Raw genomic sequence first — 16,512 nt, 5'->3', positions numbered from 1 at the left:
ACAAAAGTTTTATCTACAACAACTTAACTATAATCGACAGCCATGTAGAGAAGCCATTTAAAGATATAATCATAGAGATAATTTCAATAGGAAACATAGTGACATATAGACAGTAGCTCTGTAGAGTCATTAAACAGTTTTTCATCCTTGACAAAATGACAATCTATAGTTAACTATCATGTTTGCCAAGGATAATCTCTGCTTATCATGTGGAACTCCGGCCATGCCCCCTTTTTCTGCGGTACATATATTGCTCTCTGACGTATGACCTATCAGTTGATAAAACTCAACAAAGTGACGCCTCTGAAGATGTCCAGTGCAGTTGTGGATGACATGTTTGGAACAGAAGAGTTTCGTGGACCTCAAGCTCATACCTTAAAAGGTTTACCAGCTGCAATATCATCTGGTCATGGAAGCCTTCATGCTATCAACTGTGTCCGCACCATTAAAAAAGTTAGGAGTGAACTAATGTTAATTTCAATGTTCACCTGTGCACATGGATGTAAAAAACAGCTCCTAAGATGTGAAAAAGAGGTAACAACTGCACTAAATATGGTGTATTTGAATACAGTTATCTGAATGCCCTTAACCAACTGTTCAATAAATTTAATTGTTGCATAAATAGAGCCAATAGCCAAGCCATCAACAACATACAACACCAGTACAAAGTTTTCACTGGAGAACATAACATGAAACAGAACAGATCCTTGGTAAATTCCATTCACTGAGTAATTTAGTAAGACATTCATACCAGCATTTTGAGGCTTGCTTCAAACTGTCCAGACTCTTCAGCAATTTATGGACATATCTTTCACCATGTCATAGCTGTCTGGTTGATACGTGGAAATTGTCCTTTTATCAAATTGCCTTGTACACCAGTCATGTTGAATTGCATCACTGAGCAGGGCTCTCCTCATCTAAGATCTTGCTACAGGGCTAAATATGTTAGCATAGTCTTTTCTAAATCATTTAGTGTATCCTTTTGCCACCAATCGAGCCTCATATCAAATTAATTCATTATTTACATTTAATTTTGTTGCAAAAACCAATCTGTTTTCAGTCACCTTATTTGATTTAATTTGGGAACCCGGTTCCCATGGTTTCTCTCCCTCGCCAGAGAATTTATTTCTTCCTCCATTGCACTCTTTCATTCTTCAAAATTTTCTGAATGCACTACTCCTCTATAATTCCTCAGTGTGTCTCACAAAGAAGCAGTATTCTTTCTCAGTGGGCTGAATCTTCACAATAACTTGACGGTTTTTTCAAATTTCAATATTCACGTAAATTGTGACTTCCTTTGTCTTCACTTCTGACCTCTTAGTGCTCTCAACTTTTTCCTCAGTGTTGTACAAATGGTTGCTAATCTTTTTGTTACTTAAAACTACATTTTGGCTTGTACAGTTCTGTTGACAAGCCTCTTCAGAGCCAATATTTTCACATTCAGTTTCTGTAATTTTTTCCTTTTCATCTATAACTGCCATACCAATAACCCTTTTAATTTCTTGAGTTAAGAGGTTTCTGTACTTTTCTGCAATTGAATTTTAAATTTCTACATTTACACATACATCTTTTTTTTTTACTTCAGAAAAATAACTGTAATACCCGTAACCTTCATAACCAAACACGCATCCTTTTTGAATATTTAGCATCATACTTCCATTTTTTGATAGGAATCCATCCATAGCATTCCATTCCAGATATAATTGAATTATCAAAATTACCTTCCTACTTCAATAGTATCTCAATTGGAGTTTCACTTTTAATTTTCATGGGACAAGTTTGATTCAGTGTATTTGTTGCAGACAGAATTATGCCACCCCACAATGTCTTTGGTAGGTGTTTGCCACAGAAAAGCCAAGAACATGCTGTCTCACTCAGGTTTCTGTTTTCCCAGATGGCAGCTCCATTTTGCTTAATATTATATGCTGTAGTAATTGAATGTTTTAGCCCAGTTGAGTCAGCAAATCTATGCACATCTTCATTATGAAACTGCTTGCCTCCATTTGTACAAAAGTCTCTCACAGTAACTTCAGCTTGAGTCTTTATTATTTTAGTAAACAGTGGTAACTTTTTCTGTAATTTCATATTTGTTTTACAAAAGGTACGTTATCGTGGAACTGGAAAGCTCATGCTTAAAAACTGCAAAGTATTGGTGAGCCTGCGAATCTTTTCTTCCTTTGCTCTACAAACATATGCCTACAGTAATCCTCCAAGTTTAATGGGTTTCTGCACTCTTTTTTTATCAAATGCCAGCTGATGTTTGTTTATGCACCCCTTTTAAAAGCTTCTGTCAGTCATTGTCTCTGTAGCAAGAGCCTTGAAAAACTGGTGAACATAGTGTTTGTTTTGGTGGCTCAGTTTTTCATGCCACCTCTGTAATACCGGGCAGTTATAATCAAACTTCCCTATTTAATATGGTGTGACACAGAAACCAGTTACCATACATGTACCAAACTTGGTAGCATTGTGTCAAGGATATGGGGAAGAGAAATAATGCAGAATCAATTCCGTTGAAACACTTTTAATTGCTGCTACGGTACATCATACCATTACATACCAGTACCATTACTATTACAAAAGGGGCTCAATATGGTGCCCATCAGTGTCCAGAAGAGTCTGAAAGCACAGGATTGCATTCTGCACAGCAGAACGAAGCATGTCTGTAGGTACGCTGGCTACCTCTCTCAATATGCTGCGCTTTAGATCAGCACGTGTTTGAATATTCCCCTGTCCCTTAGGTAGCCCCACAACCAGAAATTGCAGGGAGTAAGATCAGGTGATCATGCTGGCCACGCATTTGGAAACAATAGGTTGATAATTTGATCGTTTCCAAATGTGTTTCGAAGAAGCAGGTGAACTTCACAAGCGATGTGCAGTAGGGCCCCATTGTGCAGGAAAACTGAGTTCAATGCGTCTCTCTTCTGTTGGGCGACTATGACATGCTGGCAAAGTATATCGCAGTAATGCTGGCCTGTCATGCTGCATGTCTTTGGTCCTTGAGCACCAACCTGTTCAAAAAAGAGTGGGCCAATGATGATGAACATAGCTATGAAGCCACACCATAGGGTGAAACGTTCACCATACAGAGTAACTTCGTTCGCATTGACTGGAGGTGAAGATCCCCACATTCGACATTTGTTTTCACATCACCCGTCAGAGAAAAATTAGCTTTGTCTGTCCATAGGATGATCCAGGGCCAGCCCTCGTCAAATTCAATCCCTGCAAGAAAGTGTAGAGCGAAGTCAACACATCATTATCCATCCTGTGGTACAAGGTGCTGTATGATATGGATCTTGTATGGATAACATTTGAGAATGGTTCGAAACACCTTCCTTACAGTGGCCCACAGGATGTTCAACTATCGTGACACAGCACGCACACTGGCTGATACTCGGGAATAATGGCGCAGCGTTGTCTGCCGTAGCAACAGCGATTTCGTCAACCACCTGTGGTACAACCGGTTGTTGGCCTCTTCCCTGAACAATGCCCAGTTCTCCAGTTGATTTGAACTACTTCTTCAGTCTCTGCACAGCAAGTGGAAAAAGAGGACCCTTCTGTAATCCTTTTAGGCAGCAATATTCTTGAAGTACAGGTGCAGCATTACTGGCGTTTTGATAATAGAGGTTCATCAATAATGCCCTGCTCCTTTTGTGCTCACGTTGACACCGACTGATCACGGCACCTGGTGGCCATAGTTGGAACTGGACTGTGAGGCATGGAAATCATGCACCCTGTACTCTGCACATTAATGCTACCAAGTTTGGTACTCGTACAATAATTATTTTCCATGTTATAATGTGTTAAATAGGGAAAGTTTAAATTATAACCACCTGGTATATCATCAGTTTCAGTAACAACACAATACTTTTCTTGACAATAACCTATACAGCCAAACAGTGTTCAGTGTCACCACTGATCACAGCAACAACAATTGCAATATTGCAATATTATTTTCGAAAATTACCCTTGATTTGCCTTCTTTTTAATTATTTGATATGTTCCTTTTTGCGCAACAATCTTAACAGGAAATAATTTACATGGGTCATATGGACAAAATGATCCATCTTCAAAATATTGCTCCATGCATTTCTGTCCATTGAATACCTGTACTTCAGTATGACCCATGTCGCATGCTTCAATTTCCACACCATTTTTGGCACTATCCATTTTTCTTGTACTTGCAGATGGCTCATATATAGTGTACCAGTTATGTTGATTTTTTTATATGATGCTACACCACTGTTGGTGTCCCACTTGTCACAGACCAATTTATGGATATCAATGTAAAGTAAATGGATAGATAAAAAATCTACTCGCCAAGCGGCGGCAGAAGAACACACCTTTAAAAAAATGTTTTAGGTATGCGAGCTTTCGGAACCAGTGGCTCCCTCTTCCAGCAGAAGGGCTGATGGGTAAGGAAGAGGGTTGAAGGAAACGGGCTGAAGAGGTTTAGGAAAAGGGGTATAGTTCGGAAAAGTCATCCAGAACCCCAGGTCAGGGAAAACTTATCGGATGGGATGAGAAGGAAAGACTGTCACCCCATCTGGTAAGTTTCCGCTGACCTGTAAAAGTTTCCGCGAGTTTTTTGTAAAATTTAATACAGACGCATTGCTCCTCTAAGCTTGTCATCTAGAAATTGGCAAACTGTGTGACAGAACGTTCTACTCAATATAGCACTGAACAGTAACTAACAGAGACATGTGCAGGTATGCCAACCGCATTTCACTCCAAGACACCATTGATGTGAAATTATGAATGTTGCGGAATTTTTTGAATAGACTCGTACGACGGTAATAAGAGGGCGCTACCTCCAGAGTTTGTTTGCACAAAAGTTTCGTGAATTAAGAAGCGGCCTTTTTTGGTTCAGAAAGGATAGTATCATAGTTTCATATGTGCTAAATAAAGGAAAATCTTATCCCGTATTCAGCTATGCATTGTGACTATTTTATTGACACATACTGTGGATCAGAAATTATAACAGTGCATAATAAGACCAAAACAGGAGTAGATCAAATGTGCACTGCTTACTCTACCTAAAGGAAAACCAGAAGCCGGCTATTTACCCTCTTTTTTTTTTGAACGATTGACATTGCTGGCATTAACGCCTTCACCATATACGCAAATAGCAACAGTGAGAGGATTTCCCAAAGAATGTTGGTACATGAAGTGGGGGAAAAAACAGTAGTAATCCCCACGCTGCGCAAGACAGCAGCCACACACTCCTTGTCTAGTGAGATAGCTGCTAAAATGGCAGAAATCATAGACAGCAACAATGTAGCACCTTCTCAACAAAGGATACCTCAGCCCAGGTGCACGCAGTTTGTCCTCGCAGTAAAGACATAAACATTTGAAAACTGTATGTCGAAAGCACAACAAGAATTATAATATAGGAATTTTTCTCAAAATCATCAGTTGAAAAATACAGATCATCTTATATTCACAGATTAAACTATTGCTGCTGAGTTCATCATTTTTATGTTATTTGATAGATTGATATAGGGGTTGTTCTACATTTACAGATGAAGCTTTGACTGTTGAAGTCACGTGTAGATTTATTTTGAAGAATGCAGAAGTATAGGTTAGACATTCGATCAGGCTTGAGATTTCCCGACACACTTAACTGCTCAATACTGTATTGACCTTGCTTGAACAGTCACATGACATTTGACTTGTGCTGTGGTAGTGCAAGGGATACATGAGAAACTATGACCTAGCCATCAAAACAATCTATAGCTCTGCTTCGACAGTTTTGTGAAACACAAGACAACATAGCATTCAGTTCTCCCATCATACAAACTCGTTGTATTTGAAGGGTTTTGTAAAAATGTTCTCATACAAATATCTCTGGTGCTTTTTAAGTAAAAGTAATATTGAAAGGCGAAAACATTGTCCTTCGGAATACATTTCTTGATTCCAAACGCAAGTAAATATTTTATTTGGTTGTTAGAGACTGTAATAATTTGCCAAGTGGGCTGCCAATCCTAAATTTGATCACTGTTCATGTATTAGAATATGTGTAAAAAATTTTACCATCTTTTAATCAGCTTTAGAAGATGATGGTCACATTCAGAGGAAGCAACAAAGAGAATTCATCCAGAATTAAATTCCTAAAAGCAAACTAAATCATATTACACTAAATGTAGTTCTATCACAAGAGTAAATTGCTGCGGCAACACCTGTCATGGAGATAGTTCTAAAAGATGTAACTAGTTCGCGGGACAAGTGGAAGTTTGAGAATTGGACTGAATTGTGATTGTGATCTTTTATTTATGTATTAGTTACTGCTGTTACATATGACTTCCACGCTAGAAGATATTGCAATCTGTTTTTCACAATTGCTCGAGCAGAGCACTATGGAAGGTTTGGAGGGGGAGCATTGACAGCAGCTTGGTTGAGAACTGGGATGAATGTAGGGAGGGAAGCAGTGAACAGTTAGATTTTGTTGTGCTGCCAATAGAATCTGCACTATGCACTTTGGTTTTTTATGAACATCCACCATGTTTAAATTGCAGTTCCCTGAATCCATTTCAATTTACTTTAAAACTTGACAAATACACAATAGTACATATTTCTGCAGAAGATGGTAAAAGTCAAGACAAGGACCAGTGACTTATTTAATGTGTTTCCTGCAGCCATGTTGTTGATCCTTGTTATGAGGTATGATGGCAATAAAATGGGGTGTGTCAGCTGCTGGTTCTATGCAGCCAGTGAGAGAGTATATGTTTGGAAGCCAGAAATATTGTAACAGTCTCATATCAGTATAGTGTCAGTACCTGACCATGATGTACTTCCATCCAGTCACTTGGATTATATGGGATATTATCGTTTGACTCTCAGCTCCCTCCTGTGTCATACAAAGCTTCTAGAAGTAAACACATATGATGTCACTGTAAACAAAGCACTGTATTTTAATTAAATGATGTTTGCATGACAATCTAAGGGCATTAAATTTTTGCATGGAGATAAGCCCTCCATTTTGAGCTGTGATTGGATGAGTGTAGCATCCATACATACACTACTGGCCATTAAAATTGCTACACCACGAAGATGACGTGTTACAGAGGCGAAATTTTACCGACAGGAAGAAGATGCTGTGATATGCAAATGATTAGCTTTTCAGAGCATTCACACAAGGTTGGCGCCGGTGGTGACACCTACAACGGCCTGACATCAGGAAAGTTTCCAACCAATTCCTCATACACAAACAGCAGGTGACTGACGTTGTCTGGTGAAACATTGTTGTGATGCCTCGTGTAAGGAGGAGAAATGTGTACCATCACATTTCCGGCTTTGATAAAGGTCGGATTGTAGCCTATTGCGATTGCGGTTTATGGTATCGCGACATTGCTCCTTGCGTTGGTCGAGATCCAATGACTATTAGCAGAATATGGAATCGGTGGGTTCAGGAGAGTAATACAGAATGCCGTGCTGGATCCCAATGGCCTCGTATTATTAGCAGTCGAGATGACAGGCATCTTATCTGCATGGCTGTAATGGATCGTGCAGCCACATCTCAATCCCTGAGTCAACAGATGGGGACGTTTGCAAGACAACAACCATCTAAATGAACAATTCGATGACGTTTGCAGCAGCATGGACTATCAGCTCGGAGACCATGGCTGCGGTTACTCTTGATGCTGCATCACAGACAGGAGCGTCTGCGATGGTGTACTCAACGACGAACCTGGGTGCACGAATGGCAAAACGTCATTTTTTCGGATGAATCCAGGTTCTGTTTACAGCATCATGATCGTCGCATCCGTGTTTGGCGACAGCGTGGTGAACGCACATTGGAAGCGTGTATTCGTCATTGCCATACTGGTGTATCACCTGGCTCATATGGCATGGGGTGCCATTGGTCACACGTCTTGGTCACCTCTTGTTCGCACTGACGGCACTTTGAGCAGTGGACGTTACATTTCAGTTGTGTTACGACCCGTGGCTCTACCCTTCATTCGATCCCTGCGAAACCCTACATTTCAACAGGATAATGCACAACCGCATGTTGCAGGTCCTGTACGGGCCTTTCTGGATACAGTAAATGTTCGAATGCTGCCCTGTCCAGCACATTCTCCAGATCTCTCACCAATTGAAAACATGTGGTCAATGGTGGCCGAGCAACTGGCTTGTCACAATACGCTAGTCACTACTCTTGATGAACTGTGGTACCACGTTGAAACTGCATGGGCAGCTGTACCTGTACACGCCATCCAAGCTCTGTTTGACCCAATGCCCAAGCGTATCAAGGCCGTTATTAGGGCCAGAGGTGGTTGTTCGGGGTACAGATATCTCGGGATCTTTGCACCCAAATTGTGTGATAATGTAATCACATGTCAGTTCTAGTATAATATATTTGTCCAATGAATACCTGTTTATTATCGGCATTTCTTCTTGGTTTTGCAATTTTAATTGCCAGTAGTGTATTATAAAAGTGGATGGATGTGCATTCATACCTGTATATTCCACATCTCCACCTAAAGCACTGGATTGATTACAACCAGACTTGGTAAAAATGTTACTTATTATCTGGGAAGAAATACTTCGGGGGTAAAAACCAGCAAATTCTTATTGTGGTGGGGGTGATAGAAATTGACAAAGAAAAGAAAGAGGAGGAGATGGAGGGGGGGGGGGGTGAATATTAAAATATTTCCATAGTTCATCACTACAGTAACATTGTTTTTAAGGAAGGTCCTTCCTGTTCAGTTCATAAAGTTGACACATTCATATATAGCATGGATGCTGATAACTTACCTGTTGAGTGCTCTGAAACCATTGTCATCGTCATAATTACCAGCAGCAGCAGCACCTGTCTAATTGCTGTACACCTCAAAATTTTGCTGATAATCTTAGTAAGTGATTTCATTGTTTTAGTTATTTACTTGACCACAACTCTGCTTCTCATATTGTTTACAGATTAGATCATTAAGTGCAAATTAAATTTCAATTCAATCAAGCTACTATGAAAAGTGAATCTCCTCTCAACATAAAAATGCACATAGTTGAAGGATTCTTGTTACCTTTCACATTTGTAGCTATAAAACATTCTAATAATTTTGGTTCCACTTATGTCGTGCTAGCAGGCTTCTTGTATTAGCATATATATGCATGCAGTGTGAGCACAAATTAATACATTGATTTTGAACTACCCCCTCCCTTCCTTGCCAATCGTATACACTCCTCATCCATGGTGTGTATGCCCTGGGACAACTGGGAGGAATGCAGAAACTTTTCCATCTGGGAAAAACACGGGATTTTTTCATCGTTTTAGTTTTCAGCTAAATTTTTGTAATTTTGACTGTACTCTAACAAAAACTTTTACTTGAGCCCGCTACTGCAGAATAATACTGCAGCCATAAATGACTGCAACCATTAGATTAGATTAGATTAGATTTACTTTCATTCCAATTGATCCGTTGTGAGGAGGTCCTCCAGGATGTGGAACATGTCAGAAAAACAACAATACATGACAAATATTTACAACTAAAACAAATAAGCTAATGTACCATTCCACAGGTCCCAAGTGGAATGATCGTCATTTTTTAATGAACACTAAGAGTCATTTTACAAATACTAATGCACTGAATTTAAAATAAAAAAGTTTTTTATTTATTTATAAGGTGATAAACATGTAATACAGCTGCTGTAATACTTATTTACAATGAACACATTACTGCACTGAAATTGTGCAGAGGTTATGTTGTACTTATATACAAATCAGTTGGTTTCACTAAGAAATTCATTAATGGAGTAGAAGGAGTTGGTCACCAATAAATCCTTTAGGCTTCTCTTAAACTGAATTTCATTGGTTGTTAAGCTTTTTATGGCTGCTGGCAAGTTATTGAAAATGTGTGTTCCTGAATAATGCACACCTTTTTGTACTAGACTAAGTGACCATAAATGAGAGAATGTCACCAAAATAAAACTTTTGCTGCAAAGAAAATCCGCCATTTAAAACAACAAAACACAGTGCACACACAAGCATCTGCCAACAGCAAAATGTCATACAGGCTTTAGGATTAAGACTATGCAATACTTCATAACGGTACTCTGTTTTTGATGAGTGTAACTTCACAACTGTTAACATTTCTAACAGGTCATGGGAAAATATTGCAAATGGTGGTTTGAGAAGCATTGCTTTCAAAGTAAGTTTCCTTTTATGTAAGACGAACTATGTATGAGAATGTACGATGAATTTCTTAAATCACAGAACATTTGATTCTGATTCAAAATTGAGAACCAGCTTTCAGGAAAATTTCATACTCATAAGACCAGGCATTTATGCCATTATTTAAGTTTTTACTTGCACATTTGTAGTTAACATATGTTAAAGGGAAACACACTAAAAAGTGCCAAGGTTCAAGATCAGTTTTTCATAAATTACGGATTATACGATAAGATGGTAGAAAGTACAATTATCCTTAAAATCAATGTGAGGTCAGTTCTTGAGCAGTTTTGCACATAATTGGCTTGTCTATGGAAATGTAGCACTTGATGGAACATGTATTCAGCCAGGTAACGCATGAAATGTTCTGTCCGCAACAATGAAATTTATTATTGTGCTTTTTTTAGAAGCATTCGGTTGTTGCAATTTAAGCTATGCTCGTAGTATCCTGCTTAACCACTCTCTTGGAAAAAAAAAAAAAAAAAAAAAAAAAAAAAAAAAAAAAACACAGCCAAAAATATTTGACATCCAATATTAAATGACAAAGCTTTGCTTTTCTTGTAGCTATATAGTATGAAAGTTAATTTAAAACATTAATTTTTCCCATTTGTGTGTTTGCACTACTTGACAATGATGTTGCTATTGGCTGACTGCATCATGTGTTCTATATTCCAAATATCTGCTGTCATTGCCCGGCGAGATCATGTGAGATGATCAGTGATTGCATTGCACGATTCACTTTAGTCAACCAATCTAGATTTCAGTGCTTTGGAAGTTACTGAGCTTTATGTGGTGGAATTTGTATTCATAGTTTCGTAATATGAAAACCCTTCTCATGAACCATGGACCTTGCCATTCGTGGGGAGGCTTGGGTGCCTCAGCGATATAGATAGCCGTACCGTAGGTGCAACCATAATGGAGGGGTATCTGTTAGAGAGGCCAGACAAAAGTGTGGTTCCTGAGGAGGAGCAGCAGCCTTTTCAGTAGTTGCAGGGGCAACAGTCTGGATGATTGACTGATCTAGCCTTGTAACACTAACCAAAACAGCCTTGCTGTGCTGGTACTGCGAACGGCTGAAAGCAAGGGGAAACTATAGCCATAATTTTTCCTGAGGGCATGCAGCTTTACTGTATGGTTAAATGATGATGGCTTCGTCTTGGGTAAAATATTCCGGAGGTAAAATAGTCCCCCATTCGGATCTCCGGGCGGGGTTTAGAAGTTAGAAAATTTAAAAAGGGGAAGGGATAGGTTTAAGTTAGATATAGTGGGAATTAGTGATGTTCTGTGACAGGAGGAACAAGACTTCAGGTCAGGTGAATACAGGGTTATAAATAGAAAATCAAATTGGGGTAATGCTGGAGTAGATTCAATAATGGATAAAAAAAATAGGAGTAGGGGTAAGGTACTACAAACAGCATAGTGAATGCCCGTGTCTGCCACAGTAGTACAAGTTTATGTGCGAACTAGCTCTGCAGATGACAAAAGAGATTGATGAAATTTATGATGAGATAAAAGAAATTATTCAGATAGTGAAGGGAGACGAAAATTTAATAGTCATGGGTGACTGGAATTTGATAGTAGGAAAAGGAAGAGAAGGAAACCTAGTAGGTGAATATGGAATGGGGGTAAGAAATGAAAGAGGAAGTCGCCTGGTAGAATTATGCACAGAGCATAACTTAATCATAGGTAATACATGGTTCAAGAATCATGAAAGAAGGTTCTATACATGAAACAGGCCTGGAGATACTGGAAGGTTTCAGATAGATTATATAATGATAAGACAGAGATTTAGGAATCAGGTTTTAAATTGTAAGACATTTCCAGGGGCAGATGTGAACTCTTACCACAATCTATTGGTTATGAACTGTAAATTCAACCTGAAGAAACTGCAAAAAGGTGGGAATTTAAGGTGATGGGACCTGGATAAACTGTCTAAACCAGAGATTGTACAGAGTTTCAGGGAGAGCATAAGGAAACAATTGACAGGAATGGGGGAAAGAAATACAGTAGAAGAAGAATGGGTAGCTCTGAGGGATGAAGTAGTGAAGGCAGCAGAGGATCAAGTAGGTAAAAAGACGAGGGCTAGTAGAAATCCTTGGGTAACAGAAGAGATGCTGAATTTAATTGATGAAAGGAGAAAATACAAAAATGCAGTAAATGAAGCAGGCAAAAAGAATGCAAAAATGAGATCAACAGGAAGTGCAAAATGGCTAAGCAGGGATGGCTAGAGAACAAACGTAAGAATGTAGAGGCATATATCACAAAGAGACCTTTGGAGAAAAGAGAACCACTTGTATGAATATCAAGAGCTCAGATGGAAACCTAGTTCTATGCAAAGAAGGAAAATCAGAATGGTGGAAGGAGTATATAGAGGGTCTATACAAGGGTGATGTACTTGAGGACAATATTATGGAAATGGAAGAGGATGTAGGTGAAGATGAAATGGGAGATACGATACTACGTGAAGAGTTTGACAGAGCACTGAAAGACTTAAGTTGAAGCAAGGCCCTGAGCTTAGACAACATTCCATTAGAACTACTCATAGCCTTGGGAGAGCCAGCCCTGACAGAACTCTACCATCTGGTGAGCAAGATGTATGAGACAGGCGAAATACCCTCAGACTTCAAGAAGAATATAATAATTCCAATCCCAAAGAAAGCAGGTGTTGACAGATGATAAAATTACCGAACTATCAGTTTAACAAGTCATGGCTGCAAAATACTAACGCAAATTCTTTACAGATGAATGGAAAAACTGGTAGAAGTCAACCTTGGGGAAGATCAGTTTAGATTCCATAAAAATATTGGCACACGCGAGGCAATACTGACCCTACGACTTATCTTAGAATTTAGGTTAAGGAAAGGCAACGCTATGTTGCTAGGAATTGTAGACAGAGAAAAAGTCTTTGACAATGTTGACTGGAATACTCTCTTTCAAATACTGAAGGTGGCAGGTGTAAAATACTGGGAGTGAAAGGCTATTTGCAATTTGTACAGAAACCAGATGGCAGTTATAAGAGTCGAGGGGCATGAAAGGGAAGCAGTGGTTGGGAAGGGAGTGAGACAGGGTTGTCGGCTATACCCGATGTTATTCAATCTGTATATTGAGCAAACAGTAAAGGAAACAAAAGAAAAATTCTGAGTAGCCATTAAAATCCATGGAGAAGAAATAAAAACTTTGAGGTTCGCCGATGACGTTACAATTCTGTCAGAGGCAGCAAAAGACTTGGAAGATCAGTTGAACGGAATGGACAGTGTCTTGAAAGGAGGATATAAGATGAACATGAACAAAAGTAAAATGAGGATAATGAAACATAGTCAAATTAAGTTGGTTGAGCTGAAGGAATTAAATTAGGAAATGAGATACTTAAAGTAGTAAATGAGGTTTGCTATTTGGGGAGCAAATAACTGATGATAGTCGAAGTAGAGAGGATATCATATGTAGACTGGCAATGGCAAGGAAAGCATTTCTGAAGAAGAGAAATTTATTAACATCAAGTATAGATTTAAGTGTCAGGGAGTCGTTTCTGAAAGTATTTGTATGGACTGTAGCCATGTATAGAAGTGAAACATGGACAATAAATAGTTTGGACAAGAAGAGAATAGAAGCTTTCGAAACGTGGTGCTATAGAAGAATGCTGAATACATAACTAATTAGGAGGTATTGAATAGAATTGGGGAGAAGAGAAATTCGTGGCACAACTTGACTAGAAGAAGGGTTCAGTTGGTAGGACATGTTCTGAGGCATCAAGGGATCACCAATTTAGTATTGGAGGGCAGCGTGGAGGGTAAAAATCATAGAGGGAGACCAAGAGATGAATACACTAAGCAGATTCAGAAGAATGTACGTTGCAGTAGGTACTGGGAGATGAAGGAGTTTGCAAAGGATAGAGTAGCATGGAGACTGCATCAAACCAGTCTCTGGACTGAGGACCACAACAACAATATGAAAACATTCAGTTTACATGTTGCCACATATGAAAGATCTTTCCAGAATGCAATGCCTTTTGCTGGGTTTCATTTCCTTAAGTGCCAGGAAGTTCTAAGCTGGCATATATAACCTTTGCCATTCAGAGGACTGATAAATTTTACAGCTCTGAGGGAAAGTATAGTGTCACTTAATATGGAAATAATGTACTCTCTCCTGGGGAATAGTGTGTTTTTAACTGTGAAATCTATGAAAAATCCAGAAACTCCCCCACCCCAACCCCCGGCTGGGTACACACCCTATCATCTCATTAAGGCATAATGGAATACTTTCTGTAATGGTAATTACACTTAGCAATTATTATATTTCTGCTTTGTTTCCCCAAGGAGTGTTCTTATAAAACAAATACAGACTAAAAGGGCACTTGCAGAACACCATTTAGCAGTGCATTGTCTGGGGAACTAATTATGTCCTGATATCACATATGCACTCTTAATTTCAGAATTTGAATGCATCAAATTCTTGTAGAGGTGTTCAAGGTGAACTACTTCTAAGTTTTCCAAGACATGTTCCTTAGTGATTTCTGCTACTCAGAACTGATTTCGCTCCATTTTAATTAAGTATTTTTTGTTGTAGTGGAATATAGAAGTAGTAATCAATTTTTCTATTGCAGGCAAGGACCATTTGAAGTGGACTGCAATCTCACTAAATCACTAGAAGAACAACTGGCACGAGAATTGGGTCAGAATGAGAGCTCTGATTCAGAAGATGAGAGTGATAATTTGCCAATGGAATGGGAAGCAGTAAGTTTCTTTAAAATGATTTGTCTTGTTTCCAAAAATACATAGCAACATTTCTCCTGCTAATATAATATTTAAAAGGGGACTGATGACCATAGATGTTAAGTCCCATAGTGCTCAGATAATATAATATTTAATATTCTCTCGTTACAGTGTTGTTTCAAATGTCAGGCTAATCATTCTGTATGTGTAGTGCTCATCTCGTGGTAATGTGAATGATTTCTTCAGCCAATTAACTGTAATCCTGAAAAGAGTCTCAGCTCCCAAAGCTAACATGATGATATGTGGAGACATGAATATTAATAGTGGTATTGAGGATAAAACTAATAATAGCTTCCTAAATATTTTGAGTGCATTTGGCATGGTACATATGGTAATCATTCCTATTAGGGTATCATGAAGTTCGGCATTAGTCTGAGACCCTGTACTTACAGGTATCAACAGGGAAAACAGTAAAGTATTTTTAATGATCTGGACCTATGTGAGCATTACTGTCAGATAATAAAGGTAAAAACAGGCTTGGTAAAACCCAGAAAACTGCAGGCCTTGAAAAGTCTCTTTTGAGAGTGTAAAATACATACTTCTTACATTGTCAAATCAGTCCTGGGGTGAAGTGTGTATAGAAAACAATGTAGATGCTAAATGCTAAGTTCTGTATGTTTTTGCGTGGTTCATGGCCCTGGAGTCATCAGCAGCAGTCCATAGCATGTGCAGTGGTACATTGCAATCCTGCTGGTGCTAATTGTACAATAGGACAAACCTAATGAGGCAGTGTAGTTGTTAAGACACTGAATTCATATTCAGGAGGATGGAGTTCACTCTATCCAACCCTAACAATGTTCCGAACATGCAGTAAGTGTGTAGCGTCATCTGACGGTGAATCACTTGGTGATACGAAACTGATCATTGTTAATAAAAATTGAAGAATCGTGAAAGGCAACTAACTGTTAGCAGTAATTTCTGGAAACTTTTAAAAATGTATTTCTGTAAAATCTTGAATGTCATGACCTCTGCCTACTTAATATTGAAGAATATACGAGAATGTGATGGGTGTAGAAAAGCTAATTAACAACTACCCCATAGAGATCATGTGACATATTATGTATATTGTATAGTATTTTCATATGATTTATTTTTATTGTAACCCTGTTGCTGTATCCTATATTTGAATCCGCGCACCTGAAAAAGTCCTATACAGGCTGTGAGTTCAGCACACAACAAAAGCTTCTGGCTGGCTGGCTAGCTAGGACTACTCAAAGGATCAGAAGCATGAAATTCTGTAGGTCTGTGTTTAGAGCCCAAATCTGTTGTAATCATCATCATCATCTTGGACAGTTTCCAGCCACTGGCTGGGTCTGTCGGGAACACAATCCTCTCCATCGTGTTCTGTCTTTCCACCATTCCCCCTCTTCCACCTTCGTCCAGTTCTCCCCTCTTCTCATCACACATTCCTTCACTCCCTTCACCCATCTATCTCTTGGTCTTCCTCTGGGCCTCTTCCCCTCCAGTTGCAGATCAAACATCCTCTTTGGAATTCTTCCCTCATCCATTCTCTTCATGTGTCCATACCACTGCAGTCTTGATTTTTCTATCCTGTCCTGTACTGGTTCCTCCTTTAGTCTT

At 38.9% G+C, this 16,512-nt stretch overlaps 1 protein-coding gene across 1 annotated transcript in view; it reads left to right on the top strand.

The window, feature by feature from the left end:
- The window catches only part of LOC126260189 (beclin 1-associated autophagy-related key regulator), a 123,638-nt gene that overhangs the window by 85,744 nt on the left and 21,382 nt on the right, over positions 1 to 16,512 (top strand). Inside the window, exon 8 of the mRNA XM_049957465.1 lies at positions 14,763 to 14,892. Coding sequence (XP_049813422.1) covers positions 14,763 to 14,892 — 130 coding nt within the window. The remainder of the gene's footprint in view (positions 1 to 14,762; positions 14,893 to 16,512) is intronic.

This window comes from Schistocerca nitens, chromosome 5, assembly GCF_023898315.1.
Source record: "Schistocerca nitens isolate TAMUIC-IGC-003100 chromosome 5, iqSchNite1.1, whole genome shotgun sequence".
Taxonomy (NCBI): Eukaryota; Metazoa; Arthropoda; class Insecta; order Orthoptera; family Acrididae; genus Schistocerca; species Schistocerca nitens.
The sequence above is the reverse complement of the archived record's forward strand: the minus strand, read 5'-3'. Positions and strand labels throughout refer to the sequence as shown.